General features: G+C 54.4%; 3 protein-coding genes and 1 long non-coding RNA gene across 9 annotated transcripts; 2 read left to right on the top strand and 2 right to left on the bottom strand.

Moving 5' to 3' along the window:
- The first annotated feature begins 2,133 nt into the window (after window positions 1-2,133).
- On the top strand, window positions 2,134-3,770 carry CUTA (cutA divalent cation tolerance homolog). 3 transcript variants are annotated; one of them, XM_004479786.5, is made up of 7 exons: window positions 2,188-2,247; window positions 2,330-2,381; window positions 2,661-2,869; window positions 3,041-3,100; window positions 3,201-3,246; window positions 3,350-3,399; window positions 3,550-3,770. In XM_004479786.5, the coding sequence occupies exons 2-7, from the start codon at window positions 2,340-2,342 to the stop codon at window positions 3,674-3,676; spliced, it is 534 nt and encodes a 177-aa protein (XP_004479843.1). In that variant the 5' UTR covers window positions 2,188-2,247; window positions 2,330-2,339; the 3' UTR covers window positions 3,677-3,770. The 3 variants fall into 3 exon arrangements, with proteins under 3 accessions (XP_004479845.1, XP_004479843.1, XP_004479846.1); XM_004479788.5 differs by lacking the exon at window positions 2,330-2,381 and having other exon boundaries at window positions 2,134-2,247; XM_004479789.4 differs by lacking the exons at window positions 3,201-3,246; window positions 3,350-3,399 and having other exon boundaries at window positions 2,242-2,381.
- A 111-nt stretch (window positions 3,771-3,881) lies between these two features.
- Window positions 3,882-9,105, bottom strand: PHF1 (PHD finger protein 1). The gene is made up of 15 exons (XM_058306574.2): window positions 8,748-9,105; window positions 7,888-8,061; window positions 7,714-7,795; window positions 7,511-7,606; window positions 7,006-7,109; window positions 6,749-6,897; window positions 6,515-6,610; window positions 6,238-6,306; window positions 5,991-6,114; window positions 5,823-5,890; window positions 5,553-5,657; window positions 5,237-5,423; window positions 5,059-5,153; window positions 4,695-4,775; window positions 3,882-4,529 (listed from the first exon to the last, which is right to left on the bottom strand). Exons 2-15 carry the CDS (start codon window positions 8,044-8,046, stop codon window positions 4,241-4,243), a joined length of 1,704 nt encoding a protein of 567 aa, XP_058162557.1. The 5' UTR covers window positions 8,047-8,061; window positions 8,748-9,105; the 3' UTR covers window positions 3,882-4,240.
- Window positions 9,106-10,000: 895 nt separating this feature from the next.
- KIFC1 (kinesin family member C1) lies at window positions 10,001-24,690 on the bottom strand. Of its 3 annotated transcripts, none has more exons than XM_004479791.2 (11): window positions 24,142-24,292; window positions 18,172-18,312; window positions 17,973-18,072; window positions 17,386-17,439; window positions 17,220-17,270; window positions 16,605-17,005; window positions 15,119-15,898; window positions 14,199-14,489; window positions 14,025-14,098; window positions 13,807-13,882; window positions 10,001-10,186 (listed from the first exon to the last, which is right to left on the bottom strand). In XM_004479791.2, the coding sequence occupies exons 1-11, from the start codon at window positions 24,151-24,153 to the stop codon at window positions 10,142-10,144; spliced, it is 2,025 nt and encodes a 674-aa protein (XP_004479848.1). In that variant the 5' UTR covers window positions 24,154-24,292; the 3' UTR covers window positions 10,001-10,141. The 3 variants fall into 3 exon arrangements, with proteins under 3 accessions (XP_004479848.1, XP_071074518.1, XP_071074519.1); XM_071218417.1 differs by having other exon boundaries at window positions 18,172-18,309; window positions 24,142-24,250; XM_071218418.1 differs by lacking the exons at window positions 17,220-17,270; window positions 24,142-24,292 and adding an exon at window positions 24,337-24,690.
- Window positions 15,838-17,728, top strand: LOC131280361 (uncharacterized). 2 transcript variants are annotated; one of them, XR_009187852.1, is made up of 2 exons: window positions 15,838-15,925; window positions 17,586-17,728. It is a non-coding gene; the product is annotated as an uncharacterized lncRNA (long non-coding RNA). The 2 variants fall into 2 exon arrangements; XR_009187853.2 differs by lacking the exon at window positions 15,838-15,925 and adding an exon at window positions 17,000-17,310.
- Window positions 24,691-27,478: the final 2,788 nt, after the last annotated feature.

Below are 27,478 nucleotides of genomic sequence, written 5' to 3'. Positions count from 1 at the left end.
GGGACGGGGGAGAAGGAAAAGAGAGAAAGGGGGAGAGAGAGGGGGAGAAGGAGGAGGAGGAGGTGGAGGAGGAGGAGGAGGAGGAGAGAGGAGGAGAGAGGAGCAGAGAGGAGCAGAGAGGAGGAGAGAGGAGGAGGAGGAGGAGAACAGGAGCCAACGGTAGCAGCGGCAGCCGAGAGAGAGGGGGGCGGGGGAGCGAGCGAGAGAGGAAAGAGCTGGAGGAGGAGGAGGAAGAGACTCTGCAGCCCCCACCCCTCCTCAGGGAGACCCGGAGAAAGAGACCCCTGACTTGAAAACATGCCAGAGAGGGAGAGCGGGTCTAACGACGCAGACCCCAGACCCTGAGACGAGAGACCCCAGACCCACAAAGAAAGACAGCTCGCATTGAGAGGGGCGGGATCTAAGGCCTTAACACCCCCCTCCCCCGTTCGCCCCCCCTCCCCCCCCCCCCCCCCGTTTACTCTGAGGCACAGTCCCAAAATTTAGAGGAAAAGAGACCCTGATCTCAGAAAGAGACCGTACAGTCCCCCAAAGACAAGATATCAAAATCCAAGAATCCAGTCTCAAATGGGTACTCCAGTAGCCATAGAAATCTTAGGCTCCAGACCCTGAGATGGGGATTTCAGGGACCAAGCCCTGAGATGCAGACTCGAAGTGAAAGACCTGAGACCCCAGATCCAAAAAGAAACCAAACCCAGAATTTACGCTTGGAGCTCACACCCACAGAGGGATCTCAGAGACCCCCAGACTTTGATATCAGTCACAAGAAACTGCAGGCTCAGAGACTGATAACTCAGAGACAAACTCCAGGCCCAGGGACCGAGGGAGAGAGGCTGCGTCAGCCAGCTCAGAGACGGAAAACTCAAAGACCCCAAAGTCATAAAGAGGAGTTTGAAAAACCTCGGAGGGAGAGACCACGGACCCAGAAACATAGAAACCCACAAACAAACAAAAACAAAAAGGAAACTCAGTCTTGAGAAGGGCCCCAACCTAAATGCTGACAAGACCCCAGAGAGATCCATGTCAGAGACAAATTCCAAATCCAAAGACAGGGATCTCAAGGACCCCAGACCTAGAGAGAGAGGTGTGGGAGAATTCTGACAGGGTCCTGGGAAACTCCCTGTCATCCCCACGTACTAAACCAGTGACCCCCGACCAGGGTTGGGAGGGAGAATACAGGGTTGGGGGAGTGGCAAGAGCCCTTTTTTCTGCTGCCTCCTCCCCCCATTCTCACCTCTCATTGGCCCCTCTCCATTTTTGGGTCACTGGATGTGGTTGGGCCCCAGGGAGGGAATGTAGGGCAGGTCCTGGCTCCTAGGGGGATGGGATAAGTGAAGGAGACCCAAGGCTGAGAAGTGGACCTAACCTAGAGAATGGAAAAGGCAGGAACTTGGGGACAAAAGGGCCATGGCTACTTCCTGTTGTCCTCTTCGTACCCCCAACCTGCAGCCCTCTTTTCCTCCCATCAACCATCTGTCTCCAGCTTTGGGCCCTCAGCCCCAGGATCTTCCATTCCATTTGCATGGTCTCCCTCTGTTATTTAAAAACCCATCTTTTCTCAGCTAGTCATTGCCTTGCCATTGCCCGGTGTTGCCTTACCGTCCCCCCCGCCCTCGCCCCCCCGCCGCGGACCTCCACCCCAGGGCCAGCGGGTCACTCCTCAGTTCATCGTTGTTCCTTCTCAAGCCCTGGCACTTCTCAGTCAGAACTAAAAGGGCAAGGGGCGCTCTCTTCACGCCCTGAGGTTCGGTCTTCTCAGATCCCGCCCACTCCTTAAGGTTTAGGAAGTGTTGGGATTGTTACTAGGTACATCTGGGCTTTTAAGCATGATTCCCCACTCCCCAACCTGACGCATTGGGTCTGCGGGGTCTCCGTCCCCGCTTTCTGAGCACCAACTCTCTAGTCACGAGGCCTAAGGGGCTAGGTTGCGATTGGCCTCTTCACTTAGCTCACTTGAGGTACCACCTCCTAAAGGACCGACCCCGCCACGTGACAGGGGACCGCCGCATCGCCTCAACTCCGCCAGCAATCGGCCGTTTCCGGTTTAAGCGGAAGCGGGCGTGTCCTTTCCATGCACGTCTGCAGACCCGGCTGTCGATTGGTCAAATCCCTCTTTGCTCCGCCCCCGTCAGGGGCGGGGCAAACTGGGCCGGGTGACGTCCAGGATTGGCTGGCCGTGGAGGTTCGGGGGGTCGGGCTTGTACTGTCACGCGGTGTGCACTATTTTGTCACGTGGCTGCAGCCCAGGTAAGAAGAGCCCTGTTTCCTGAGTTTGGGGTTCTTTCTCCGTTTAGCGTGCCGCCTTTGATATTCAACCCCACTCTACCAGCAGAGGCTGCATGAGGTGGGGGCGGGCTCCCGCAGTCCTGCTCGGCGGAGGGGTGAGTGCCCGACCCCGCCTCTTCCGGTCCTCAAAGCCTCTAAAACACCCCCTGCACCCCAAATCCCGGAGATTGGCGGCTGCGGAAGGAGCGAAAACCGAGTCTTTGCCTTACTTTTTCAAGTTTTTCTCAGCTTCAGGGACATTTTCTTTCGGGATGCACGGGAAAGAAGGCAGAGCCTAAGCGTCTCTCCAAGCGAAGGGTTACCGGGGTGCAAGTTCCTGGGGCATTTGCTGAGGGTGGGGTGGGGAAAGAGACCGAATTCGCCCCTGCCCTCAGGCCGCTCTGCTCCTGTCGCTTCTTTGGATGCCGGCACTGTTGCCTGTGGCCTCCCGCCTTCTGTTGCTACCCCGAGCGCTGCTCTCCATGGCCTCTGGAAACCCCCCACCACAGTCACCGCCGGCCTCGGGCTCCGCCTACGTCCCCGGCTCGGTCTCTGCAGCCTTTGTCACCTGCCCCAACGAGAAGGTCGCCAAGGAGATCGCCAGGTGGGGGACTTCGCTGGAGAGCGGGGAAGGAGTATCAGAGGGAGAGTTGGGGGAGGGGAGCGAAGCGCGCCCTCCCGTTGCTTCCTCCCTCTAGCTTTGGAGCCTCTCTTTGGGCGGCTAGTGCAAAATGTTAGGTGAAGGGACACTGAGGGGGCTGTCTCTTCACCTCAGGGCTGTGGTGGAGAAGCGCCTCGCAGCCTGCGTGAACCTCATCCCTCAGATTACATCCATGTGAGTCATAGTTGAGAGGGTAAACCTAACTCGGGATTGTCTGGGAGCCTTTTTCCTGACGGAATCTTTGGTCCCCACACTTCCTTTCTGACCTTTTCAGCTATGAGTGGAAAGGAAAGATTGAGGAGGACAGTGAGGTGCTGATGGTGAGAAGCATCCCCCATCCCCAGACCTCCCTTTGACCCCCTACTCCTCAGCCTGAGACCACCCCAACTTCTTGACTCAACCATATTTGTCTTTGCCCCGTAGATGATTAAAACTCAAAGTTCCTTGGTCCCAGCTTTGACAGATTTTGTTCGGTGAGACCTTTGATAGATGGGGTGAGGGCCTGTATGTGGGAGAAGGGTGAGGCTTGCTGGGTAGTCAAGAGCTAGTGCCTGAGGGGGTGGGCTCCTCGGGGTAAACCTTTGAGTGACACCAGCAGCACCCCCCCCCCATCTTTTTTGCAGTTCTGTGCACCCTTATGAAGTGGCTGAGGTGATCGCATTGCCTGTGGAGCAGGGGAACTCCCCGTACCTGCACTGGGTACGCCAGGTTACAGAGTCCGTTTCTGACTCCAGCACAGCTCTACCATGATCAGCCCTGTCCCTGGTGTGATGCCCTCAGATACTTCGTTGCCCTCTGACTGCCAGGTGATGATTGGGTCTCCAATAAATCCTATCTTTGGTTCTCCCTGCCTTTTGCCTTTTTCCTTGTTACTTATGTGAATCTGGGGAACATTAGAAATGCTTCTAGTTTCTGAGCTCCTTCCCTCTTTCAGGAATGATTCAGGGCTGCAAAATTTATTTATTTCTCTTTATTTCGATCATACAGAGTCTGGGATTCCTTATCACCCCCCTCCTCAGTCTCCATCTCCAGGGGTTAAATAATTTTTAAAAATATTTAAAAAGCTGTAACAAAATAACATCAAAGGAAATGGGAAGAAGGGTGGGGTGGGGGTGGGGGTGGGGGGTCAGGAATCATGAAGGGGTGTGAGAAGAGAGAGCCTCTTTTCCATCCCCTACCCGGATTCCAGCCTGGGCAGCAGGAAGAACTACCCCCCTACCTCCCCAGGTACATCCCAGCTGCAGGTGAGGTCAGAGGTCAGGGTATGAAAGTGCCGGTGTGTGTGAATGGGGAGGTGGGCAGACGCAAGGCTGTTCAGAAGATGCCCCCTCCTCCCCACTCAACCAGGTACTGCACGGAGCCGTCAGGCCGGACCCTCCGAGCAAGGACTCGGACTGGGTCCCCTCTGGACAGGTAGCCAGCTCCACCTCGGGCTCCTCCCCCAGGCCCAGGAGACAAACTACGGCACAAAGGAGAAGGGGGTGCTGCGCGCCTAGGAAGACCTGGGGAGGAAGCTGGGACTGAGGAGGACGAGGCAGTCATTGAGTGGGGGGCACTCTTAGGGGTGTCTTTGGGGAAACCAATGTGAAGTTCCAGGGGTGACCTGAGGAGAGAAGGCATTTGTGAGCCCAGATAGATGCAGACAAGGACGGACCAGAAACGGAGACAAAATGTCAATCAGAGAAGGAAGAAATGGCTAGAGAATGAGAAACTTGAGAGCATAAAGGGGAAGAGGGAGTGCCACAGGAAAAGGTGTGTCGAATCTCACCTGTCTGGGGGTTCTCCTTCCCCAGAGGTCCCTGCGGTGCTGGCAGAGGGGTGGAAGGAAGCAAACATCCGGATGGGGCTGCTGGGGTTGGGGAGGGGAATGTCAGGACCTGAAGCAAAGGAAGAGGACCCTCTCCCCCTGGGAAAGGCAGAGCTCCAACACTAACCCCAGGGGACCCCATCCCCAAAGTACTGGGTATCAGACACTGGTTCTAGAAAACTCTCTAGGCAAGACAATGGGTGGCCAAGATTGAAAGTGGAAAGCATTTCAGAGAATATGGTGTAGGTGACAAAATCCAGAGGATCTAAACTGGAGAAGAGGTTCCAAGGAAGCATACCTGGTTGGGGGACAGGGGAGCACTCACCTGGGCAGGCAGCGGGCATCTGTGGGCCGGAAGTTGTAGCCGCTGCTGCCCTGGTAACTCTGGCTAGGACTGGAGGGTGGTGGAGACACTGAGGCCTAGAGGAAGGAGCATGGACTGACCGATAGTCCTTGATTCCTTCCCACACCCCACCATGCAGCCCTTAGGGGGCCCCCCGTACCTGCAGTGCTCTCTGCAGACGAGCCCGCTCCCTCTGCTCCTGGGGCTCGGGCTGATTGTGCACTGCAGAGGGTGGCCCCAGCTCCTCCACCTTCCCCTTCTGCCTCCTCAGGGTCTCTGGCTCCGGCCTCCGGCGCTTCCCCAGGGGACGTGCGACCCCTCCCCCAGGGCCCTGCCCTGAAGGGAAGCTGTAAGAGGCCTCCTTATCCCCCCAGCCCCCTCCCGGACACCCCAAAGACCCCCCCCCCCTCCTCTATGTACACATACCCCCAGTCTAATTCCCTGAGAACTCCCCCCATCCCCCCTGGACCAGTGACCTGGTGGGGGCTCCATCTCCAGTAGGGGGCTCCACAGGGGGAGGGGTCCGAGCATGGAGACCAAACAAACATTTCCTTTTCTTAATCTCTCTCCCTGAAATGAAACTGGGTGAGGAGAGAAATGACAGAGGATCAGTGCTACAGAAAAGGGCCCCTCTTACTGTGATGTTCAGTCCTTTTCAAAGATGACCTCCAGGTGGTCTGCAGCCCCTCCCCTCCCAGGCTGCCGCAGCCATTTCTTCCTCTTGCCTCTCCCTCTGTCCAACTCACCGGTCCTTGTGGCTGTTGAGAGCAGAAAGGAGCTTGGAAGAGCGTTCTCCCTTGGGGGTGTCTGACAGCTGGAGAAGGGGAAGCAAAATGGGATGAGAGAAGCAAAGACCTTCCTTCCTTCACATCTCCTTCTCCCACCCCAAACCCCAAAGCTTCACCACCCCTTACCTCCCCCAGGAGCAAACTGTCCCAATTTTCAGAGGTGAAAGGGAGGATTTCACGATCAAAATCAAAGTATTTCTTCTTACAGCAAACACTGAGGTGATATAAAACAAGATGGGCCACGTCCACCCTGGAAAAACATGGGGTGGTCAAGGTCACAGAAACGTCCTGGCATAGGAAGTGGGGACGTGTAAGGTGAAATATTCGGGGTGCTGAGAAAGGTTATATTGAGGTCATACCCAACCCAGCTCACCAACGAAGCTGTAGCCTCCTGACCTTCTCAGGGCCCCCCCGACACACACAGCATTCAAACTCGTAGAACCTGGATGTGGGCAAGAGAGAACACATTTTAAGTTGGGATAACGATATCATCCTATATACAGAACTTACAAGCAAGGATGGGGCGAACAGGTGAGGGACAGTGCAGTGGTGGGGAAAGGATGGGAGGGAGGAGGGCACGGAGATGCTGGGAGGGTGAAATGCAGCAAGGCAGGCAGGCTGGGCTCCTGGAGGGTCTGCCCTGGTCTCACCTGTCCCCGTAGAGGAGGGGCTTGCTCAGACACTGGGTACAGGCCTCGTGGAACCACTGCAGGCAGCTCCGACATTGCAGCATTTTCAGGTTCCACCTGAGAGGGGAACAGGATATTGGCCTACGGACATGCCCCATAACTACCACACTCCCTGTGCGTCTTCAGCCATTTGCTCTCCTCCATTCTCGGATCAGCCCCCCCCCCGTGCTGCTCATTCCATAGCCCCCTACTCACTCCCCGGGGCCACCACAGTAACAGTAACTCTGCTGCCGGTTGCTCAGATGTCCAGCGTCCCAGTCCAGCCCCTTCAGTCCATATGGCAGCGAAAGCTTCATGCCCAGCATGGCCCGGGCATAGGGGCCCTTCTTCAGGGCACCCCCCCTCTGCCGAGAGAAAACGGGCAGGCAGCCTCGGAGGGGTGGGAAAGGAGAGGCTGGGCGGGGGGCAGGCCGGAAGGCCGATTCCGGAGGGGAACGGGAAGTTGCCCTTACCTTGGTGGCGATGGCAAAGACGCACTGGCGGCAGACCCAGGGAGCCGTGCCCTCTCCTTCTCCAGGGGCTGGGGCCCTCGGAACGTGGCAGTCCTGGTGATAAGCTGAATAACGATAACGTCGATAGGGGACCACTTATTGCATGCATACCTGTGTGTGCTAAGCACTAGGACAGGACTAGGCTTATCCATCTCACTCAATCCTTGCCCGTGAACCTGCTGGGATGGGATGCATTATCCTTATTTTACAGGTGAGGGAGCTGATGCCTGTAGAGTTCCAGAGGGGGTCTTGCCCAAGGTCACATGGCTAAAAGGTGTATTTGAGTCATACCCCGCCTGCAAAGCTCCCACCCCACCCCTTCCCATGCACCGGGAAGCGGTGAAGTTACAGGGTCGAGGAGACTGGCCAGAGTGGTGGCCTGGGGAGCCAGGCCAGGACAAGGGGGCGTGGGGACAGGCGCTGGAGGGAAAGGCCAGGGGCGGCCTGGAAGGCCCACACCGCTCACCGTGGCGACACTTCTCACAGCTGACCAGCCGGTTCCCAGGGACCACAGTCTCAGAGCGACAGACACAGCAGAGGAGTTCCTCCCCAGGGAGGGCGGCTGTGCGGGAACACAGTGTCGGGGCCTGCCCGTAAGCTCCCCTTTGCCCCCCAAGCCAGGTTTCTGTTTTCAGTGGGATACACACTCTCAGGCCTCTAGGTTCTCACCAGGACTAATGTCTTTCCATAAAACCAGAAACTGGGAATCATCCTCAAACTGGACCAGACACACCTCCCGAGCACTGTCCACCTGGAATGGGTGAGCACAGAGGAGGACATGGGAGCCAGAATTAGATAAAGGGACTAGGAAGAAGGTGACAGGTCAGCGGTCAAAGATCTTACCTTCTTGATAGTCCCCAAGTAAAGCAGCCCATCAGTCCATCTGGCCAGCACATCTTGACCTTCCCAAAGCCGGGGCCTGGGGCCTGAGGTGGGAGCAGGGGAAGCTGGGTCCCAAAGTGGGGGGGCACCAGAGCGGCTCAGCCGGGGGGGCTGCGCCATTGCATCCTGGGGGGCCTAGCCAGAAATGGGATGGGAGGTTATGAGAGTGGAGGCATGCAGCAGCTGTACCCCCAAGTCTCCCAATCCCGTGCACACCTGGATATAAAGCCATCAGCCCCTTTCACCAGCTTGACTCCAGCTCTCCCAACTCTGGTGCCTGACTCTCCTCTCCCTAACATCCCGCCCCCACCCCCTAATTCTCTAGTTTCCTGAGCTCCCCTGGGATATTATACCCAGGCCTTGAGATTTTAGGAGAAATGATGGTTGCAGGAGCAAAGGTGACCACTCGGCTTCCACTGTCACACTGCCCTGCTGTGTGGAGGTTCATAATCGGGGTGCTCTGTGGCCCAGAGATGTGTTTGGGAGCTTTTCTGGAGATGTTTTCCAGAGTCTCTCAGAAACGGCTGCTTCCCCAGGCCCGCGTGTCTCATTCAGAACAATCATCCTAGTGTCGGGTTATGTCAGGTCACCCTCAAATTCGGGGTTCCCTGCCCCCCCCCGGGTTAAATAACTTCCCTGAGTGCCCCGGGAGGGGGGCGTGTCCCAGCCCAGTCTCTACTCCCCACGACGGGCGCGTCCGCGAGGCGACTTGGACCGGCCGACCGGGCCCGACGCTCGGGCGGCGAGGGCTCTCCCGCCCGCCCCGCGCGCCGACCCCCGGCGCCCTGCACCCCCGCCGGCGTCTCCCGCCGCCTCCTTACCGGTGACAGCTGGGGCCGCCGGGAGCCGGGCAGGGACAGCCGTGGGAGGCCGAGGCGAGCCCCCCGCGCGGGGAGGGCACGTTCGGGCGTCGGGGGGCGTGCAAGCAGAGGCCGGGGGTCCCCAGGCCCAGCCCCTCCGTCCCGGCGGCTCTGGGGCGTATGACGCAGCAGCCAAAGCAGCGGCAGCGGCAGGAGGAGGCGGCGGGGGGAGGGAGGGGAGGGACGGACAGACTTGGGGGGAGGGTGGTGGGAGGGGAGGGCCGGGGGGGAGGAGGAGCCGGGGGGGGGCGGGCACCACCTCACCCCACCTCCCTCACCTCCAACAGGCCTGGCGGGCGCCGAGCGCGCGGCGCGCCCTCCGCGGCCGGGGCGGGCGGGCGAACTCGGAGGGAGAGGGAATCCCCACAGCCCCTTCCTCAGACGGGAGACCCGCCCTCGGGGCAGGAGGGAATCCCCCCTCCCGGCCGCCCGCCCCGGGCCTGGCCCCCCGCCCCATGCCACATCCGTTAGCCGCCCCCCCCCCCCCGCGGTGGTCACCTCAAGTCCCGCCCCCGGGCCCCCGCTCGCGCCCCGCCCTCCATTCACCCTTCCCGCTGCCCCCGCCACGCCCTCGTCCCTCGAGGGCCCCTCCTCCCGCCCTCGCCCCGGCCCCGCCCTCCCCGTGGCAAGTTGGCTCCTCCCCCACCGCCGCGCTCTTGCGCATGCGTGGCCCCTCCCGCGCGCGGCACCTGGGAAGACGGGGCCAGCCCCCCCGGGCGGGCGGCGGCCGTTGGCGGTTGGCGCGAGGGAGTCGGCGCGCTCCCGCTTCCCGTGCACTTCCAGCCGGGCCTCCGAGGCCGGGTGCACGGACTAGGGCTAGGGCTCGGGGCGGTGACGTCACCGAGGGCCAGCCAATCGGCGGCGGCGGGGCCGGACCCTGGCGGTTCGAACGGGAAGGCCGGGAAAGGCGGGAGGAGCGGGCCAGCGGTTTCTGGGGGCTCGGGTCCCCGTCATCCCACAGCCAGCCAAGGAGCGCCCCAGCCGGGGGTGGGGTGTGAAGGCGAGACGTAGCGGGTGCCGTGGAGGCCGCAAAGCTTAGTGGCACTTTTTTGCGGACGCCGGGGGCTGGGGTGGGGGGGGACGTTAGGTGGGGGAGGTGGTCTAGACCGCGGCCCAGAACCGGAAGGCCTGAGGGCTGTGAAAAACACGGGCGAGGAGAGGGGACAGAGCCACGGCTCCCATCCTGAGATAGAAAAAATTGTTCCTTCCTAGAGCAACTGCTTATAGGATTTTATTTTTTTAAAAACCCTGTTCTTTATTTCATAGGCCCAGGTGCATAGCCTCCCCCCACCCCCAAGCATCCCTCAGCAATCCCCCTCCCCCCAAACACACACACACAGGAACTGGATCCATCTTCATTTCCTGTTGGCTTGGGCAGTACCAATAACGCACTGGTTTACCTGAGGGCAAAGGGGTAGAGACACAGGATTTAAAAATTTGCAGGATGAAATGGAAAAAAAAAATTTCTGCAGAGTAACCAAAGGAATAGTTTTCCGGAGATCTCCCCAGATCCCCGATGTGGGATGGTCCTCCGGGAATACTGAAATAGGGACTCTGAAGACAGGCTCGGGCGGGCCCCACTTTTGGTTAGTTCTCCTATGCCCCCCAGGCACACTAGTCCTGGGGGAGGTGGTATGGCAGGAGAAGGGATAGCCGCACACCAAGATACAGGCGCAGAGGGAGGAGTTCCATTTCCACCAATATGGACTAAACGCCGAATCTGACTGAATACCCAATAAGCTAGATAAAAATAAGACCCGTTTAGCAACCAGGGCTCCTTGGGAAGGATAATTTCAAGTCTGGGGTAGGAAATGTACAAGATGAGCCTGGTACAAAGCCTATGGGAATCCTGTCTAAAGGACACAGGAGCCAACTTGAAGAGGCTCCAACTGGCCACAATGGGACAATATGAGCATCAGAAAAAAGAGACTGCAAATACCCCCAAATAAACACTAGTCACTTCTAGCAGTTGTTGGGATATCAGTTCATCATACTGAAAATTGATAAAGAATCTAGTACCTACCCTGCCTTCCTATATGGACTGAATCTTGGGAATACCAAAGGAGGGGAAATTATTTAGGAGAATAAACAAGTGCAAAATGACTGAAAGATTTAGAAAATCAGCATTTAAAAACTCCCCAAAGAAATAATGGATTTAGGCAGGATCATCGTTCAATAAACTCATTAAGTGAATAGTCTATGGCAGGGGTTCTTAAGAAAGGATCTGTGAGCTTGAATTTAAATTAAAAAAATCCAAATATTCCTGGGACATGTTGGTGCAGGTGTGATATATTAATTAAATAATACACAGGATAGTGCGGACTTAGTAAGGGGTCCATAGTTCTCACCTGGCTGGCAAAGGGGTCCCGTGGAACAAAAAGGTTAAGAAGCCCTGGTCTATAGGGAGTCAGCAAATGGATGGATCAGGCTAACAACACCCAAACACAGCGATCAAATTTTTATCATTAAAAGTGGGACTAGATTATACCCTGGTACGATGCAGTAAGAAGTGTATTGCAGGAAATGGATGTGGCTCAAGCAGTTGGGCTCCCGTTTACCATATGGGAGGTCCAGGGTTTGATGCCCAGGGCCTCCTGGTGGGGGCAAGCTGGCCTGCTAGCCAAACTGGCCCACACGGAGTGCCGGCCCACGTGGGAGTGCTGCCCTGTGCAGGAATGCCGCCCCATGCAGGAGTGCAGGAGTGCCAGCTGATGCTGATAGGTGGTGCAGCAGGATGATGCAACAAGAGACACAGAGAGACACTAAGAAGACGTAGCAGGCCAGGTTACTGAGGTGGCACAGGAGAATCGCCTCTCTCCCACCCTGAAGTTCCCAGGATTGCCTAATGAGAATACAAGCAGACACAGAACACACAGCGAATGGACACAGATAGCAGACAACGGGGAATAAATACATAAGTAAATCTTAAAAAAAAAAAAGTGTATTGCAACATCTAGTAAGTTTTCTTACCAAGAAATTTAAACCTGATTTAAATCTAATCAAACTACCAGATAAACAATATGATGAACAGAGGAAGCTATCAGCCCAAATCCAGAATACGGTATATACTATAAGACAAATGGCCCTATTTCTTCAACAAATAAATGACAAAAAGGGGTAAAGGGGTGCTCTACATTAAAGGAAATGGATCCTGGGAGCAGAGGATGTTGCTCAAGAGGTTTACTGCCTGCCTCCCACAAGAGGTCCCGGGTTTGGTTCCCGGTGCCTCCTGAAAAAACAAACCAAAGAAGCAACTCAGGGAAGCCGATGTGGCTGAGTGGCTGAGCACCAGCTTCCCACCCAAGTTCAATCCCTGGCCCCCAGTACCTCAAAAATGAAAATGTTAAAAAAAAAAAAAAGAAGCAAAGAAATATTTCAGAAACATATGCTGTATTTCTGAGACAACTGGATGAAATTTAACATGAACTGGGTATTAGAGGATATTTAAAAGTTCATGTTGTTGGGTGTTGATGCTGATGTAACTTTTTAAAAAAGTTAAGATAACATACAAACCCTATTTCAAATGAACTTGTAAGATACACAGTCAAAGCAGACCAGGGCAGTGTGCGGGTGCTGAGGCCACTGGCTGCTCCACAGCGGCCACCAACCCCTGATGGCAGCACTGGGGGAAGCCTGAGCACAGGGGAAGGGCAGGCCTGTTCAGAGACCTCAGATAAAGCCAGGACCCATCACAGGGCTCTCCCCTCAGGAAAAGTGTAAGCCAGAAGAAAAATCTACTCCCCAGAGGCCAACAGTGAAACTTTCCAACTCGGCTTAACTCAGGAGGAGGTGTTCTCATCTCCTCAAGAACTCATGGTTAACGGCTGACCCTCAGGGATTTTGGGGTCAATTCACACTACTTGGAAGAGTACGGAAAACTCAAGTCTCCTTTGATCCAGTAGTCCCACTGTTAGGAATTTACCCCTAGACGTAACTAAACAAATACAAGTGACATATGTACAAGGCGAGTTAACGTGGCCTTGTTTGTAAGAGGAGTAGATCGGATCCCAGCGTCCAGCAGAGGGAACTGGTGGATAAACTTCGGTGCACCTGCACAGTAGAGTGCTAGGGAGACCTAAAAAGAATGGAAGAGGGGGGTGATTTCTCTCTGCTGTTGCTGGCAGGGAGTAATCTTGGGGTTACATTGTTAAGCAAAACAAGGTGTGGAACCATAGAGAAGAGAGAGGGATTTTATGTGAGGGGGATAAGGATATGTATATAGCTTGAATTTGCAAAAAGAAACACTGGAAGAGATAAATAGGAAAATGATAAAAACTATTACCTACACAGGCCAAGTGGGGAGGATGAGGATAGAGGCAAGAGCAAGACTTCATTTGGCTGTGAATAGCTTTCTATATAGTTTTAACCTTTTAATAGCCTTAAAAAAACTTATAAAAAGGCCCAGGGAAGTGGACATGGCTCAACTGATAAGAACTTCCGTCTACCATATGGAGGGTCCGGGGTTCGATCCCCAGGGCCTCCTGACCCATGTGATGAGCTGGCCCAGGCGCAGTGCTGCCGCATGCAAGGAGTGCCCTGCCACGCAGGGGTGTCCCCTGTGTAGGGGTGCCCCACGCACAAGGAGTGCACCCCACAAGGAGAGCCACCCCACGTGAAAAAAGTGTAGCCTGACCAGGAGTGGTGCCACACACACGGAGAGCTGACGCAGCAAGATGATGCAACGAAAGAAAGAGACAGTTTCCCAGTGCCGCCTGATAATGCAAGTGGATGCAGAAGAACACACAGTGAATGGACAAAGAGCAGACAACTGGGGGGGGGGGGAGGAGAGGAGGGGAAGGGGAGAGAAATGAATAAAATAAAATAAATCTCCAAAAAAAAAAAAAGGCCCAAAGCCAATAGTTAAAAATAGATGCAGATGGGTAGTACCCCAGATGCCTGAGTGCAGCAAATGCAAATCCCTTCTGGGTGAACATGCCCCTGGCCTCAAAGGACAGAAGAGGGTGGGGGTGGAGAGGCCTACAACTATCCAGGGGTCCTGACGGCTTGGGGGTCATCGCACCTTGGAGGCAAAGCGCAGGGAGTTGAGGGTCTCAGAGATGTTCTCTTCTAGGGGGGAAATATTGACAAACATGAGCCTGTGGAAAGAGGAGAGGGAGCGGAACGTCAGCCCCAGTGGCTGTCAGAGCCTGGACCAGGTCCCCACTGTTGGCCCTTTCCCACCCCGACCCCAGCCCATCCTGGCTCCGACCCCAACCCTTCCGCCTCCCTTTCACTCACATCTTGGCGCTGCCGCCCAGCGAGTTCTGCAGCAGGTAGGTGAGCTTGCTGTTTCGGTAGGGCACGTGGGACTCCTGGATGAGTGCCGGGGACAGGCGGTCAGGGTCGGGAGGGCTCAGCACGGCCAGCCCCAAGCTTGCCCTAGACCCACCTCCCGCTGCCGGCCACTCCTACCTTGTTGCTCAGGGCCATGATGACCAGCCCCAGCGTGGACAGGCTGCTGTTAATGGCCTGGGTCTCCCGGAGCCGTTCCCGCTCCCCTGGGCCGAGGGCTAGGCCAGGGTCTAGCCGCTCGCTCCCGGCCAGGTCCACCAGGCTGAGGGGGGCCCCGCACTGCAGGCCCCGGCCCGTGTGCTCCCCCGAGATCTGCAGCTGGAACACGCTGTGGCTGCGTGAAGACCGCTCGTTCTGGGCTGTGCGGGCCACGGCCCGGTTCTGGCGGGCCAGGTGGAGCAGAGCCTCGACCTGCAGGGGCAGCAGCCAGGGGAGCAGGCAGGCCGGAAGTCAGTCCCCAGCGCTGCCAGGCATGACAGCAAAGGAGGGCCGGCCCTGCCCTCTCGGAGCTTTCCAGTGGGTGAAGAGACAAATGAGTAAAGCACCGGGTATGTCTGAGAGTGCCAAGGAGTAAAATAAAACAGGGCATAGAGAGCGCGTGAGGGTGGGGTGGAGCGGCCTGTCTTCTAAGAAGGTCTTAGCGCAGTGAGGGAGTGAGTCAGGCCAGGGGAGGAACATCCAGGCAACGGAGACCGCCAGGGTAAAGGCCCGAGAAGGGTGTGTGACCAGCAGGTAAGAACAGCCAGGAGGCCAGCACGGCTAGAGTGACTAGAGCACGAGAAGTCAGAAACGAGACCTGAGAGGCGACAGGCAGGGGCCCGGGCCACCGCGACCCCCCAGCCGGGCAGAAGCCTCGCCCTCTGCCGCTGGGTGTGGAGGCGGGTCTCCCTACACCCGCCAGCCCTGGACGTGGCGACCTGGTCTCACAAGTGCACCCTCCTTCCTTCGACTTGCTCCTGCTCCCTTCTCCACCCACCTCCACCTGTGTCACTCTGTCCACTCTGCCCCCTCTCCCAGGCCCAGTGCCCATGGGTCCTTACCTCTCTCTCACAGGAGACGGGGACATAACGGGCATTGGTGACGGTCAGCTCCTCACTCCCTGGCCCTGCCCGGCGAATCTCACAGTCTCCCCCCTGGCCCTTCCGGGCCCCCGTGGCCAGCAGGTCTCGGACGGTCTCATTATAGATCTCTACGTAGCTTGCCACAAAGCTGTAGGTCCAGCCCTGGCCTCCCAGCTCCTGGGCCACAGAGAAGAGGTGCCGCACGGCCCGGGGGATCAGCCCCTCCGCCTGGGGGGTGCCCCCAGGCCCACCCTCCATTGTGAAGGTCTTGCCACTGCCAGTCTGGCCATAGGCAAAGATGCACACTGGATAGCCGTCCAGGGCTGACTGCACAAGCATGGCGATCTCCTCAAACACCTCGTCCTGCCCACTCCCTGGCAGGAACACCCGGTCAAAGGAGAAGTCATGGCGAGTGGTGGGTGCTGGTGCCCCACTCAGGGTCCCACGCCGCTCGTCAGACCGGGAGAGGCTGAGGCGGGTTGGAGGATCCGAGGGTCCACTAGGGCCAGAGGGAAACAGGAGGAGGCCAGGGGGTGGGGTGGGCTCCCCCGGAAGGACAGGGCGGACCCTGCAGAAGACACGGATGTTGCCCTTGAGCTCCTGCAGCTGGTTGTGCAGTCGCCGGCGCTCCATCTCCAGCCCATGGAGACGCTCTCCCCGCTCGGCCAGTAAGAGCGCCTGGGCTGCGGCCTCCTGCCGCAGAGATGCCACCTCCGCTCGGCTGCCTGACAGAGCCGCTTCTGAAGCCTGCAGCCTCCTCTGCCCAGAAGAGAACAGATGGGAAGGGTAAGATGCAACCAAGAACAAGAACACATCAAGGGGCCAAGACGGGGTGGAGGGCAGAGGGAAGAGGTGGGTTCCTGCCTCCAAGGAGCTCAGACTGGTGAGGAAAGAGAGAGAAGAAAACGGAATCATGGTACCAGGATAGAGTGCTAAGGGGATACCCGGGGGGGCATAAGGAAGGGGATATCTAAGTCAAGACCCAAAAGTATAGGAGCGAACACAGGGAAGGATGGAGGACATAAACAACATTCCAGACAGAGGGAAGTGCACATGCAAAATGCCCAGAAGTGAGAGCTCAGTCATTGGCGGGACTGCAAGTAATTCAATTTAGTTGGTGCTCGCCAAAGGGGACAAATGGGCATGGCACGAAGGGAGACAGAGTGTCATGGGTTTTTTTTGACCAGGATGAGGAGTTAAAGGAAGAAAGGGAGAGGACTGGGGGAGACACAGATCTGGGATTGGGGGCAGCTATGGAAACTGAGTCAAGGACAGGGAGAAGTGGGGAGGAAAGCGAGAGATAGGAGTGGGCAAAAGAGGAGATGGGTGGAGGACAGAGGAGGAGTGCTGGAGATGGGGGGCAGGAAGTTGGTGCCCAGGAGACTTCAGGGGAGTGTGGGCGGGCGTGGCACACCACCTCTGCCGGGAAGGGAGGGCTGGCATTGGGTGAGAATCCGGCTCTTACCTCCTGCTCCTGCAGGCGGGCGGCCAGGCCCCTCCGCTCCTCCTGCAGTTCCAGCTGCTCTTTCTGGAGCTCCTGCACGAAGCCCTCCTGCGTGCCCAGCCGCTCTTCCAGCTCCAGGACACGGGCACTCAGGCTCCCCAGCTCCTGTCGGCCCTGCTCAGCCTGGGCCCGCACCGCGGCCAGCTCCCCTTCCAGGGTCCTGCGCTCGGCCCCCAAGGCCTTGGCCTGTTGCTGGGCCTCTCTGAGCTGGTCCCGCAGCCGCTGGTTCTCCTGGTCCAGTGTCTGGGTCTTCTCATGGCAGCGTTTCAGCTCTGCGTTTAGGTCACATAACTGACCCTTTAGGTCCCAGGCCGGACGTTTGGTGGGCTTCTTCCCCCCCGCTGTAGGAAGAGCGGCTGATGCTAAGACAGGCACGGAAAGAGCACAGGTCAGGGAGGTCTCAGCTCTCCACCCCTCCTCTCTTCTAGCCCTCCAGGGCCTGCACACCTGAGGCTACACCGTCTCCTTCCACTCCAGACAGGAAAGAGAGCCAGTGGACTTTCCTGGCTACTCAGCACCTCCTCTTCCCTCTCCCAGGGGCCAGCCTCTCACCCAGGGGTTATGTTTGCCACCTACTGCTAGGCTTCTGGGCAGGGACAGGAGGGACCGGCTTCTGGCTCTTCGACACTAGAGATTTGGAGAGTTGACACGGGGAATTAGAGGACCAGTGAGTGTCTGCCATGATTCTCCCCTCGCACCTAACCCAAATCCCTTCTCAGCCCCCGCCTTTAAGCCCTGTTACCTGCAGCAGGAGCTGTGGAATACCGGGGTCCTGTTTTCTTGGGAACTTTCTGGGCTGTCAGGAGATGGGAGAGAGGGAAAAGTAGCATGATCATTTTCTCAAGATGGCAGGGGCACTGCTTTTCCTGAGGCTCAGAAATAAGATAACTCCCCTCTTCCCCTAAGTCTGGCCAGCTTCTAATGATATCCCTCTGGACCTAGGACCAGAAATTACTCAACAAGCCAAGAAACAAGTTGGACCATAATAAGAAAAAAAGGAGGCAGTGGTGGTGGCAGAACTATGTATTGAGTACGCTCCTCTGTGTAAATAAAAAGGTGGGAGAATATGCCCACACTGTTGACTACCCAGAGAATATCCCTGGAAGGACACAGGTGCCTCTGGGGAGAGGAAGAGGGTGATTGAGGACAGGGGTAAGAGGGATACTTTTCACTGCATCACAACCTTTGTGTCTTGTGAATTTTGAACTAGGTGAAATATATTACCTATTCAAAATAAAGGAGAAGAGAAGAGAACAGAAGAGGGGGAGGGGGAGGAGAGGGGGAGAAGAGAACCAGGCTTCCTTGGCTGTGTCTGCTCCTAGTGCCCACCTGCAGCCTGGCCTTGTGCCTGTGGCACTGTCCTGAGGGGTGGTGCTCTGGGGTGGGATGTGGCGATCTTGGTCGTTGTCCCCAGGCCTCGCGTCCGTTTCTGGGGAAAGACAAGGACACGGTCCATAGCCACCCTCTCTGATTGGTGTATGCACACACCCCTCTCTCACACAAGCATGGCTCTCCAAACCCAGCTCACCTTCTCAGGCTCCAAAGCATCCTCCATCTGGTCAGGCCCCCTCTTGACCCTCCTTCCTGGAAGAGGCAGCCGAGAAGGAGCCTTGACCAGGGGTATCTTCAGCTCTACGTTCCCTTTCACCTCCAACAGTGGGGATCTCTGCTGGGAAAAGAGAGACCCTTAAGGCACTTAGACCATAGATGTCCCAAGGATTTTCCTTCTTCGCCTCTCCCCGCCCGCCCAGCTTCAATTCTCAACATCACCACCACCAAGCATTCACCAAACACCTCTCATGCCAAAAGCTGGGACCTACAGATGATGTGCCAGCCAAAAAGCACGGTAGAAGTGGGACATTACGTAAAAGTGGGAGCAATCTCTAAGGGAAAGCTGAAGGAACTTAGACTTCAGCTAAAGTTAAGGATGGTACTTAAGCAGAGAGGAATGGGCACTCCTTTCAGAAGGGAAAAACTCAAAACATGCACGTGGTACAGCTGGGAATCAAAAGACCAGTTTAGCTAGAGCTGAAGAGTCACAAGCTCTCAGGGAAATAGTGGAAGACAGAGCTGAACACTGGTTGGGAAAAGCAGCCAACATTTATTGGGCACTGTCTCAAATGCTTTCTTTACTTGCATCAACATACTTAACCTGCACAGCAGCTCTCTAGGCTCTATTAGTCATCCCATTTTACAAATGAGGGAATAAAGGCACGGAAAGGTAAAATAACTTATTTAAGGTCATCAGCTAGTAAAAGCCAGAGCAGGGTTAGAATCTAGACAGTCCGGTTCCAGAGGCCACATTTTGAGCTGCTAGATGACACTGCCTCACAGGGCTTTGAAGCGAGGCTAAGGAGGAGTTTGGGCTTTCTCCCTTCCCGCTGTGGAGAGCCAGCTAAAGTGTCTGACCAGGTATGCGAGAAATATACAAAAGACTCTATTACCAAAAATAATAATGAGGTGTAAGAAGGGTGATTTGCAGGGGGAGGGCTGCAGGTAGCATGACAAATGTTGAAGACCACCCAAGTATAAGTATGAAGTGGGGGACAGTGGGAAAACAAAGAGACAGAGCCTCTCCTTTAAGCAGCTCAATTCAGTGCCCACCCCAAGGTTCCCCCCATCTGGGTGACCAACCATCCTGTACTGAGGGGGCTCTCAGGACCCCAGACCTTCAGTGCTAAAACCAGGACATTCCCTGGGAATCAGGGACGATGGTCACCGTGCTCCCCTCCCATCATCAGGAAAGCACCACGTATGGCTGGACTTCTGATTTTCACTCTAGGTAGTTACTATATGCAATGCCCAGGCCAGGCTCTCCCTGCCCTTAGCGTTCTTCATTTGCTAGTATTTACTGAGCACCAGTAACAGGTGAGGGAGCAATCTGAGTTGTGGAGTAACTTTGAGGAAAGACACCGCCCCTGCCCTCAGGGTGCTCGTAGGACAGTAGGGAAGAGAAGCACTGAAAGTAGGGGCTAAACTTCCCTGCTGCTCTCATAAAGGAGCTCAGAGAGGGCGCAAGCTGGAGAACTTCTACAGGGTGTTGTAGGCTTGACGGGCTTGGGGCCCAGGAGCAACCAGGCAGAGAGCAAGGAGGAGTGCACGCCAGGAACAACAGGCTGTTCCTTCCAGCTGGAAACAGAGGATGTAGAGGAAGAGGGGAGAGGAGCAAGGCAGAAGGGAAAAGCCTGGGGTGGTCGGTGTGCCATGATAAGGAGCCTGGGGTTTACTGAAGGCAGGACGGACTTTTATTTCTCATCAGGAGAATGACATCAGATTGGTATTAAAAAAGCCAACTGTGAGCAATGTGAGAAATGAATGGAGACAGAGAGAAGGGGAGGGGGTGCCGACGGACACTACATCATTCGTTCATTCCACAGTGACTTATCAGACGCCTGCCCTGTGCCAGACCTGCTCGAGGCACTGGGCTAGAGGAGGAACGTGACAGGGTTCCTGCCTGCCCAGGGTTTCCTTTCTAAGGCAGCCTTTCCCAACTCGGGTCCTGCAAGAGAATAAACCCTACGGAAAAAAACGGTCTATTTTCTCAATAGATGTGCACAGCTTCTACCATTCTAGAGGCATAAGAGAAGTTAATTCATTCGATATGAAATGCCTTAGGGCGTCAGAGCTTAATTTTCAGGGCACGCAGTTGAGGGGGGCTGTCCTAGGAGCTTGGGGATGAAGCAGAAATCCATCTGAGGGGACTCGGTGCGCCTAAATGAGGTCGGGCAGCGGGATGAAGGGGAGGGGATGAGTTTCAAGACACCAAGAAGTGACCTAACAGAGCTGGCTTGCCTGCCGGGAAGGAGGGTCCATTACTCAAGATCACAAGAGGAAGGCCTGGGCTTTGACTTAATTAAACTTTTTATTTTAAGATCATTATAGATTCAGTACAGTTGTAAGAAATAATTAGGAGCGATCCTGTACACCTGAAGGATTTTTAAGAGGCGCTAAGTTCAGTTTTGGGAAGAGAAGTTTGAGCTACCAGGGATACAGTGAGATATTTTCAAGGATGTTCATGGAACATTATTCCTGAGAAAACTTTGAAACAACCTTACACTCCCTACTAATTCACCCTGGTTTTTAAATTTTTTTTAGCTTACTGCTATTTCTCTATGGTCTGCCCCTCCATTAGGGAATGCTGTAAGAGCAAATCTGTTTTATTCACAACTACATACCCAGAGGGCCTAGTATGTCTGCTACATAGTAGGACTCAATATAGATGTTTGAAGGAATGAAATTAAATGTCCCTCAGTGGGGGTCCATGTAAATAAAATGGGATGAAGCCAAACCACTGGCTTCTATACAAATAACAAGGAGGCGGGAAGGTAGCGTTGTTTTCTGTCACCTGCAGAAACATGCACTAAGAAAGCTTATTTTAATTTAGTTGAACCAAATGTAGTATGAAAAACAAATTTTCTTCTAGTGCTCCAAGGTCAAACACTGATTTTTTTCCTAACCCGCGCCCTTGCTCCCGCCTTCCTGACCTCAGAACACCTACTAAAGGTCTGCAGCCTCTGAATCCAGGTGGTTTCAGCGACACCACCTCAAAGGCGTGTTTACTCGGGACCACGCCAGAGGGTGCATTGCTTTTCTCCCAGCTATAAAGCTCCACACAATGCCTCACTTCTCCACAATGAAAAACATAAGCCCTAAGCCCCTATTTAAAAAAAGACACCAGTCCAACGCCTGCCACGTCCACTTCACTGCAGGCGACCTCTCCACGTGCGCACCAGATGCCATCCCCCCACCGGCTCCGGATCATGGCTCCAGCGAGCCTCCTTTCTCTCTGCACCGTCGGCTTCTGGCTCGGTAATGGATCATTTCTGTCAGTATTCAATACATGCTTCTATTTTCCAACCTAAAAAAAACCTCTTGACAGTGCTTTTCCTGACAACCATCACCCTATTTCTTTGCCGCTCTTTGCAGCAAAACTCCCCCAAAGTGTTGTCTATATAGTATTCACTGTCTCCAGTTTCTCCCCTAAACCCATTACAATGTACTTTTCCAGCAAAACTGCTCTCCTCAAGGTCACCAGTGCCTCATGTTGCTAAATTAATTCTTCATCTTTATGTTTCTTGACCCATCAGCAGCATTTGACACAACTGATGACTCCCTCCTCCCTACTACACTTTCTTCATTTAGCTCCTGGCATACCACCCTCACCTCACTTTGTTTTCCCACCTCACTGGTAGGTTTTCCTCAGCTCCCCAGATTTTAACAGCGGTCTGTTTCCCACTCATCAGCCACACTCATGTTTTACATACCACTGATAAGCTGACAACTTCCATATTATCTAGAGCCCAGACCCGTGGCTCCTGAGCAAACACTGAAATACTTCCTCACTGTCTCTACTGGAAGTGTAATGAACACATTCGTACTGACCTCCTCATGTGCAGTCCCCTCTTTAAACCTGCTCCCCTACTGTCTATCTTGGTGGACAGTACTCCATCTTCAGTTGCTCAATCAAAAAACCAGAGCCTCCCTTTCTCTTACACACATCTCATCTGTCAGAAAGCTTGGCCGACTCTACCTTCAAAATATGTCCAGAATCTGACTACTTCTTACTACTTCCACCGCTGCCACCCTGATCCAAGTCACCATCATCTCTCACCTAGATTTCTGGACATCTCAAATTGCCCCTAGTTAAGAACCACTGGAGTCCCCAGGAGACATGTGAGGCTATCATGACTGAAGAGGGGGAGTGCTATTAGCCTGTAGTGACGGGAGGCCAGGGACGCCGCGAAACATCCTACAATGGACAAGACAACCCTCAGGACAAAATGTCGGTAGCGCCAAGGTTGAGAAACTGCTGTACTCTAAACAGTTCTCGTTTCTATCCTTGCCTTAAAATGTCGAATTATGTCTCTACTTTTAAAAAACTATCCAATGACTCCCCTTCTCATTCAGTCAAATCAAAGTCCTTACAATAGTCTACAAGAAGCATCACGATCAACAACCCCACTCCTCATTACCTGACTTCCTTTCCCACAGCTTTCCCCCTTGCTCACTCCATTCCAGCCACACTGGCCGAGTTCTATGATTTTTCCTCAATACCCACTTGCCTAGCTCCTTCACCTCCTTCAGGTCTTTACTCAACTTCTCAATGGGGCTAAGACCGCCCTATTTTATACTCCAGTTTGTCAGATGGCCTCCACTTCTCCTCTTTTTCTCCATATCACCTTCTAATAGAGTTATAAAATTTAATTACTGGGGGAAGTGGTTGTGGTCCAAGCAGTTGCGTTCCCGCCTACCACAGGGGAGGTCCTGGTTTGGTTCCCTGTGCCTCCTAAAGACAAGCAAAACTGCGAGCCAACACAACAGGCCAGCACTGTGAGCTGACGCAACAAGATGATGCAACAAGGAAACACAATGAGAGAAACAACAAGCAGGAAGCAGAGGTGACTCAAGTGATTGGGCACCTCCCTCCTACATGGGAGACCCTAGGTTCGGTTCCCGGTGCCTCCTAAAAAGAAGACAACCACACAAGCAGACAGAGAGCGCAAACAATGAGGGGAGGTGGGGAGTAAATAAATAACCTTCTAAAAAAATTTACTTATTGTGTTTACTGTCTGTCTCTCTACAGAATGTCAGCTCCATAGTGGCAGGGATTTCTGTCTGTCTTTTTCACTGCTGCATCCAGAGTATCTAGAACTGTGCCTGGCATATGGTGAGTGCTCCATAAATATTTGACAAATCTGAGAAGGCGTCTACCATTTTTCACATCACAGCCCACTGCTCTGCTCTGTGGATGCCAGGGAACAGAGAAAATCTCTTTAAGTTGAAACTTGACTTTGGATAAAGGAGGTGAAATACTAATGAACAGAGGATTCAGGCTTGAGCACTTTTTTGCCACTAGAGGAAAGTGCATGCTCACTGAGCACCAGGGAGGGGAGGCTGCAGATGACATTGGGTGTAGCAGGGTAACAACAGAAGAAACAAAGTTCCTTTTGGGCAGGGATGGGCAAAACTTGGGGGGGAGAGAGAAAGAAGAGTCCTTCTGCCCAGATTACCCACATCCCCTCTCTCTCCTTCCTACACTTTGAGGAAGCAGCAGTGAGACTGGAGCATAAAGGGACGTCAGCACAGATTTGGCCTGAGGCATCATTTCCCAGAGGCTCTAGGTAGGCCATCTCAGAACGCTCCTCTCAAGCTCAATCAGTGCCATCGTGGGAAGGAATGGAGAGGAGGTAACGTTCAGACTAGCCTGAAAGTTCGAAATGGAAACACGAAAGTGAGGAAGGACATGGGGACTCCAGCAACCTGAGGCTGGGGGCGGCCAGACAGACGCCCCTCCGACCTCCAGAGGCTACTCCCTGTCATCTCCATGCCCCGTCCCCGCCCCCTTCCATGCCGTCAGGGCGCACAGGCTTTGCCCTCCAGACAGGCACGAACGAAGGTGGCCGGGGGCATCGGGGCCGCCCCGCAGTCATCGTCTCGGGTGGGGGGGCGCGCGCGATCCCGGCCCTCTGGCCGCAGCCTCGCGCTGGCCCCTACTCACCTGCTGGTCCATGGCCAGCTCCGTCCCACACAGAGCAGGGGAGCGTAATGTTGGGGCGCAGGGCGCTGGGGCTCCCGGAGCCCAGGTGCCCTCGCTCGCTCGCGACGCAGACCACGCGCGCTGCGGGGTCCGGCTGCCCGGGTCGCGCGCCACACCCGCCACTTTTGAATTCAAACGGCCGCCACCCATTCTTACCTCGCTCGGCGCGCGGAGGCCAATCGTCGCCGCCGCCCCAGCCGAGAGCCAATCGCAGCGCGCCTCGCCGGCCCAGGCCGCCGCCCTCCGCTTCCGGTTTCGCCGGCGCCCGGGAGGCAGGCATCGCAGCCCACTTCCGGGTCCCTTCTCCCTCGCCTGCCCTACTGCCCCGCCAGCCCCGGTCGCGCTGGACTCCCGCTCGGCTCCCAGCTGCTGCAGGCGGCGTCAGGAAACGCAGGGAAGACGCCGCTCGAGCTCAACTGCCCGAGAGTGGGGGCGACCGAGGAGAAGGAGGGGCGGGGAGGCCGGGGGAACGGAGTGACGCGTGCGCAAGCGCGGAGCCGCGGGGCGAGCGCCTCCTAGAGCGCGCAGCCGGGCGCGCGCGCCGGCCGGAACTGGCTCTTGTCCTTGGCGCGCGCGGCTTCCGCCGTGGGCTTGGGCAGGTTCCGGAAGTAGAGGCTAGCCAGTACGAGAACGTGAGAGTGGCCAGGCCGGTCCATTTCCTGGCCATTCTGGTATTTCTCCCCAAGTTTTGGGACCCTCGGTAGGAACAGGCAGTCCTTGGAAGCCCAGCGGTGGGATGCGAGGCAGAGGCTCAGAGAGGATTTTTCTCTGCAGCCCCCCTCCTCATCGCGCCTCCCGTGTGGCAGGTTGCTGTTCCTCGTACTGGGGAACTGGTTTAAGGCCTTCAAAGCCTCGAGCCCAGGGAAGGTTCACTGCTTCCATTCATGGACCATTTTTATGTCTCTCAGACTATCTACACGAGTGTTATTTCGTTTAATAATCGGTAACATTTACTGAGCTCTTACTGGGTGCCAAGTGTTTTGCATATCTTATCCGTATGATAGAATGAAGAAGACAGGTTTGGAAAGGCTGCGTGACAAGTTCTAGGTCATGTTGCTGGTTGGGAGTGATCTAGAGTCTATTAGCTTCAAAATCCGAGCGATTTCTGTTATCCCACACTGCCTTTAACAATCAGTAGCAAAAACAACCTCTTGCGAATAGTGTGCTTACTTTGCAAAGTAACCTTTATTCATCTGCGCTTCCAACCAATCCTCGGGGCAGGCAGCACGGGGGTTCCATTTATGAGACTGGAAGAAGGGGGAACTAAGGGATCTGCTCAGGCTCTTAGTGCACAGTGGGAGACTGACAGGGCTAGCACCCAGGCCTCCTGTCTTCTAAAATGCTTTAACTGGATGCCAGCCTGCTTGTGGAAGGAAAGCAGACTGTGCAAGAAGAGTTACCCTGTCTGAAAACCCAGTTGTCATCCCCCAACCTATGGTATTCTAGGAAGCCTACAAAAACCAGACCTTTGAAGGTAAGAGAATGAGAAGAGGAGCAAAGGAGGAAACGAGATCAACACTTAATGGGTGGGTAAAAGGGAAACCTGAGAAGGGAAAGGTGGGAAGAAATATGTAGCAAAATACATCTTTGTCAAAGTTAAACAAATGTCAGGTTAGAAGAAATATGGACCCATTAGTAGATGAAAGGGGAAAAATTATTCATCTCAATTGATGTAGAAAAACCATTCAAATAATTAATATCTGTTGATACTAAGGTTAAAAAACTTAGAACCTGATAAAAGGCAAAAATCCTACAGCAAACGTCGCAATAATGGTCACATGTTAAAAGCATTCCTCTTAAGGAACCAGGCAATGATGATTCTTCTCAACTATGGTCAGTACAACAATGGAAGTATATATATAGTCATACTACAGTGGAAGTCTTAGCCAGTCCAATAAACAGCAACAAATATGTAAGTATTGGAAAGAAACAAGAATGTCAGTATTTGAAGATGAAATTATTGCCTGTGTAGCAACCTCAAAAGGAGATTCAGACAGAATTAAGAAGTGCATCTAATAAGGTTGTTGGGTATAAAATCAATATGGAAAAAAACCAAAATCAATTGCATTTCTAACATCAGCAACCATCAGTTAGAAAATATAAAAAATATACTATATAGTTGCATGAGTATACATATGTAAAAGTTAATCAAGCTGTACATTGATTTGTATATTTTATATCCCAATAAAAATTTTAGTAAAAATATACCATTTGCAATAGCAACAAAAATATAAAGTCCATAGGTAGAAATCAATAGATGTGCAGTCCCTTTGTGGAGAAAATGATGAAGCTTTATTGGAAGATGTTAAAGAGACTCTAAAGCAGGGATTCTGAACCTTTTTTGTTCCACAGACCCCTTTGCCAGTCAGGTGAAAACCACGGACCCCTTACTAAGTCCACACTATACTGTGTGTTATTTAATAAATATTTCACACCCACACCAACCCGTCCCTACGAGAATAACGTTTTTTTGAATTTCAATGCAAGCTCACAGACCCCTTGTTAAGAACCTCTGCTCTAAATAAATGGAAAGCTATTCCATGTACTTACAGAGGAGGCTTGATACTGTGAAGGTGTCGATTCTTCCCAAGATCACGGCCTTGGTGCGTGGGGGAGGTAGTCGGGATCTCTGATGCCTAGTCCCATGAGAGGATCTCCCATTTGCCTATCCCAGGAGTCAGCTGAGCAGCACCGCCTTTGGTGGGTCTCTTCCCCCTCCTGGACACACCTGCAAGCTGGAGAGGATTTTTCACATTGGAAATCATCTACCTCGATCCTCTGTCGCCTTCTCCCCACCGCTTCTCTTTCTGGCTTTTCTGGAGGATTCCCTTTCTCTGGCCCAACCCTCTGCAGGCCTCTCCCCAGATGGCAGGGGTGCCCATGGTGCACCGTGAAGTCACTTTGACTGAGTCTAAAAGACTTCAACCCTCCATCACCGCTCCCACCCCAGCCACTTCTGGTGTCTGCTTTCCCAGAAGGTGTGTCCCGTAGGCCCAGAGCCTTGCAGATAACCCCTCTGCCTCTGCTACCTCTTCCCAGACGAGGATTATCGTGGACTTGACTCTCAGTTGTCTCAGTCTTCAGAGTAGGAAAACCCTGTCCCATTTGGCACTCCTTCCAGTTTAGGACTCAAGAGCCACAAGGGCTGGCACCTTGCTGCTCCAGCCTGACTTACCTGCCATGAGCCAGGGCACCTGAGTCCTGAGTCATGTCCATGGCCCCATTCTGAAATTCACAAAAACAAACATTTGCACATTTAAACCTTTCTTAGGGAAGCGGACTTGGCCCAGTGGTTAGG

Source organism: Dasypus novemcinctus, chromosome 11, assembly GCF_030445035.2.
Source record: "Dasypus novemcinctus isolate mDasNov1 chromosome 11, mDasNov1.1.hap2, whole genome shotgun sequence".
Classification (NCBI taxonomy): domain Eukaryota; kingdom Metazoa; phylum Chordata; class Mammalia; order Cingulata; family Dasypodidae; genus Dasypus; species Dasypus novemcinctus.
This window is presented reverse-complemented; position numbering and strand designations above follow the sequence as displayed.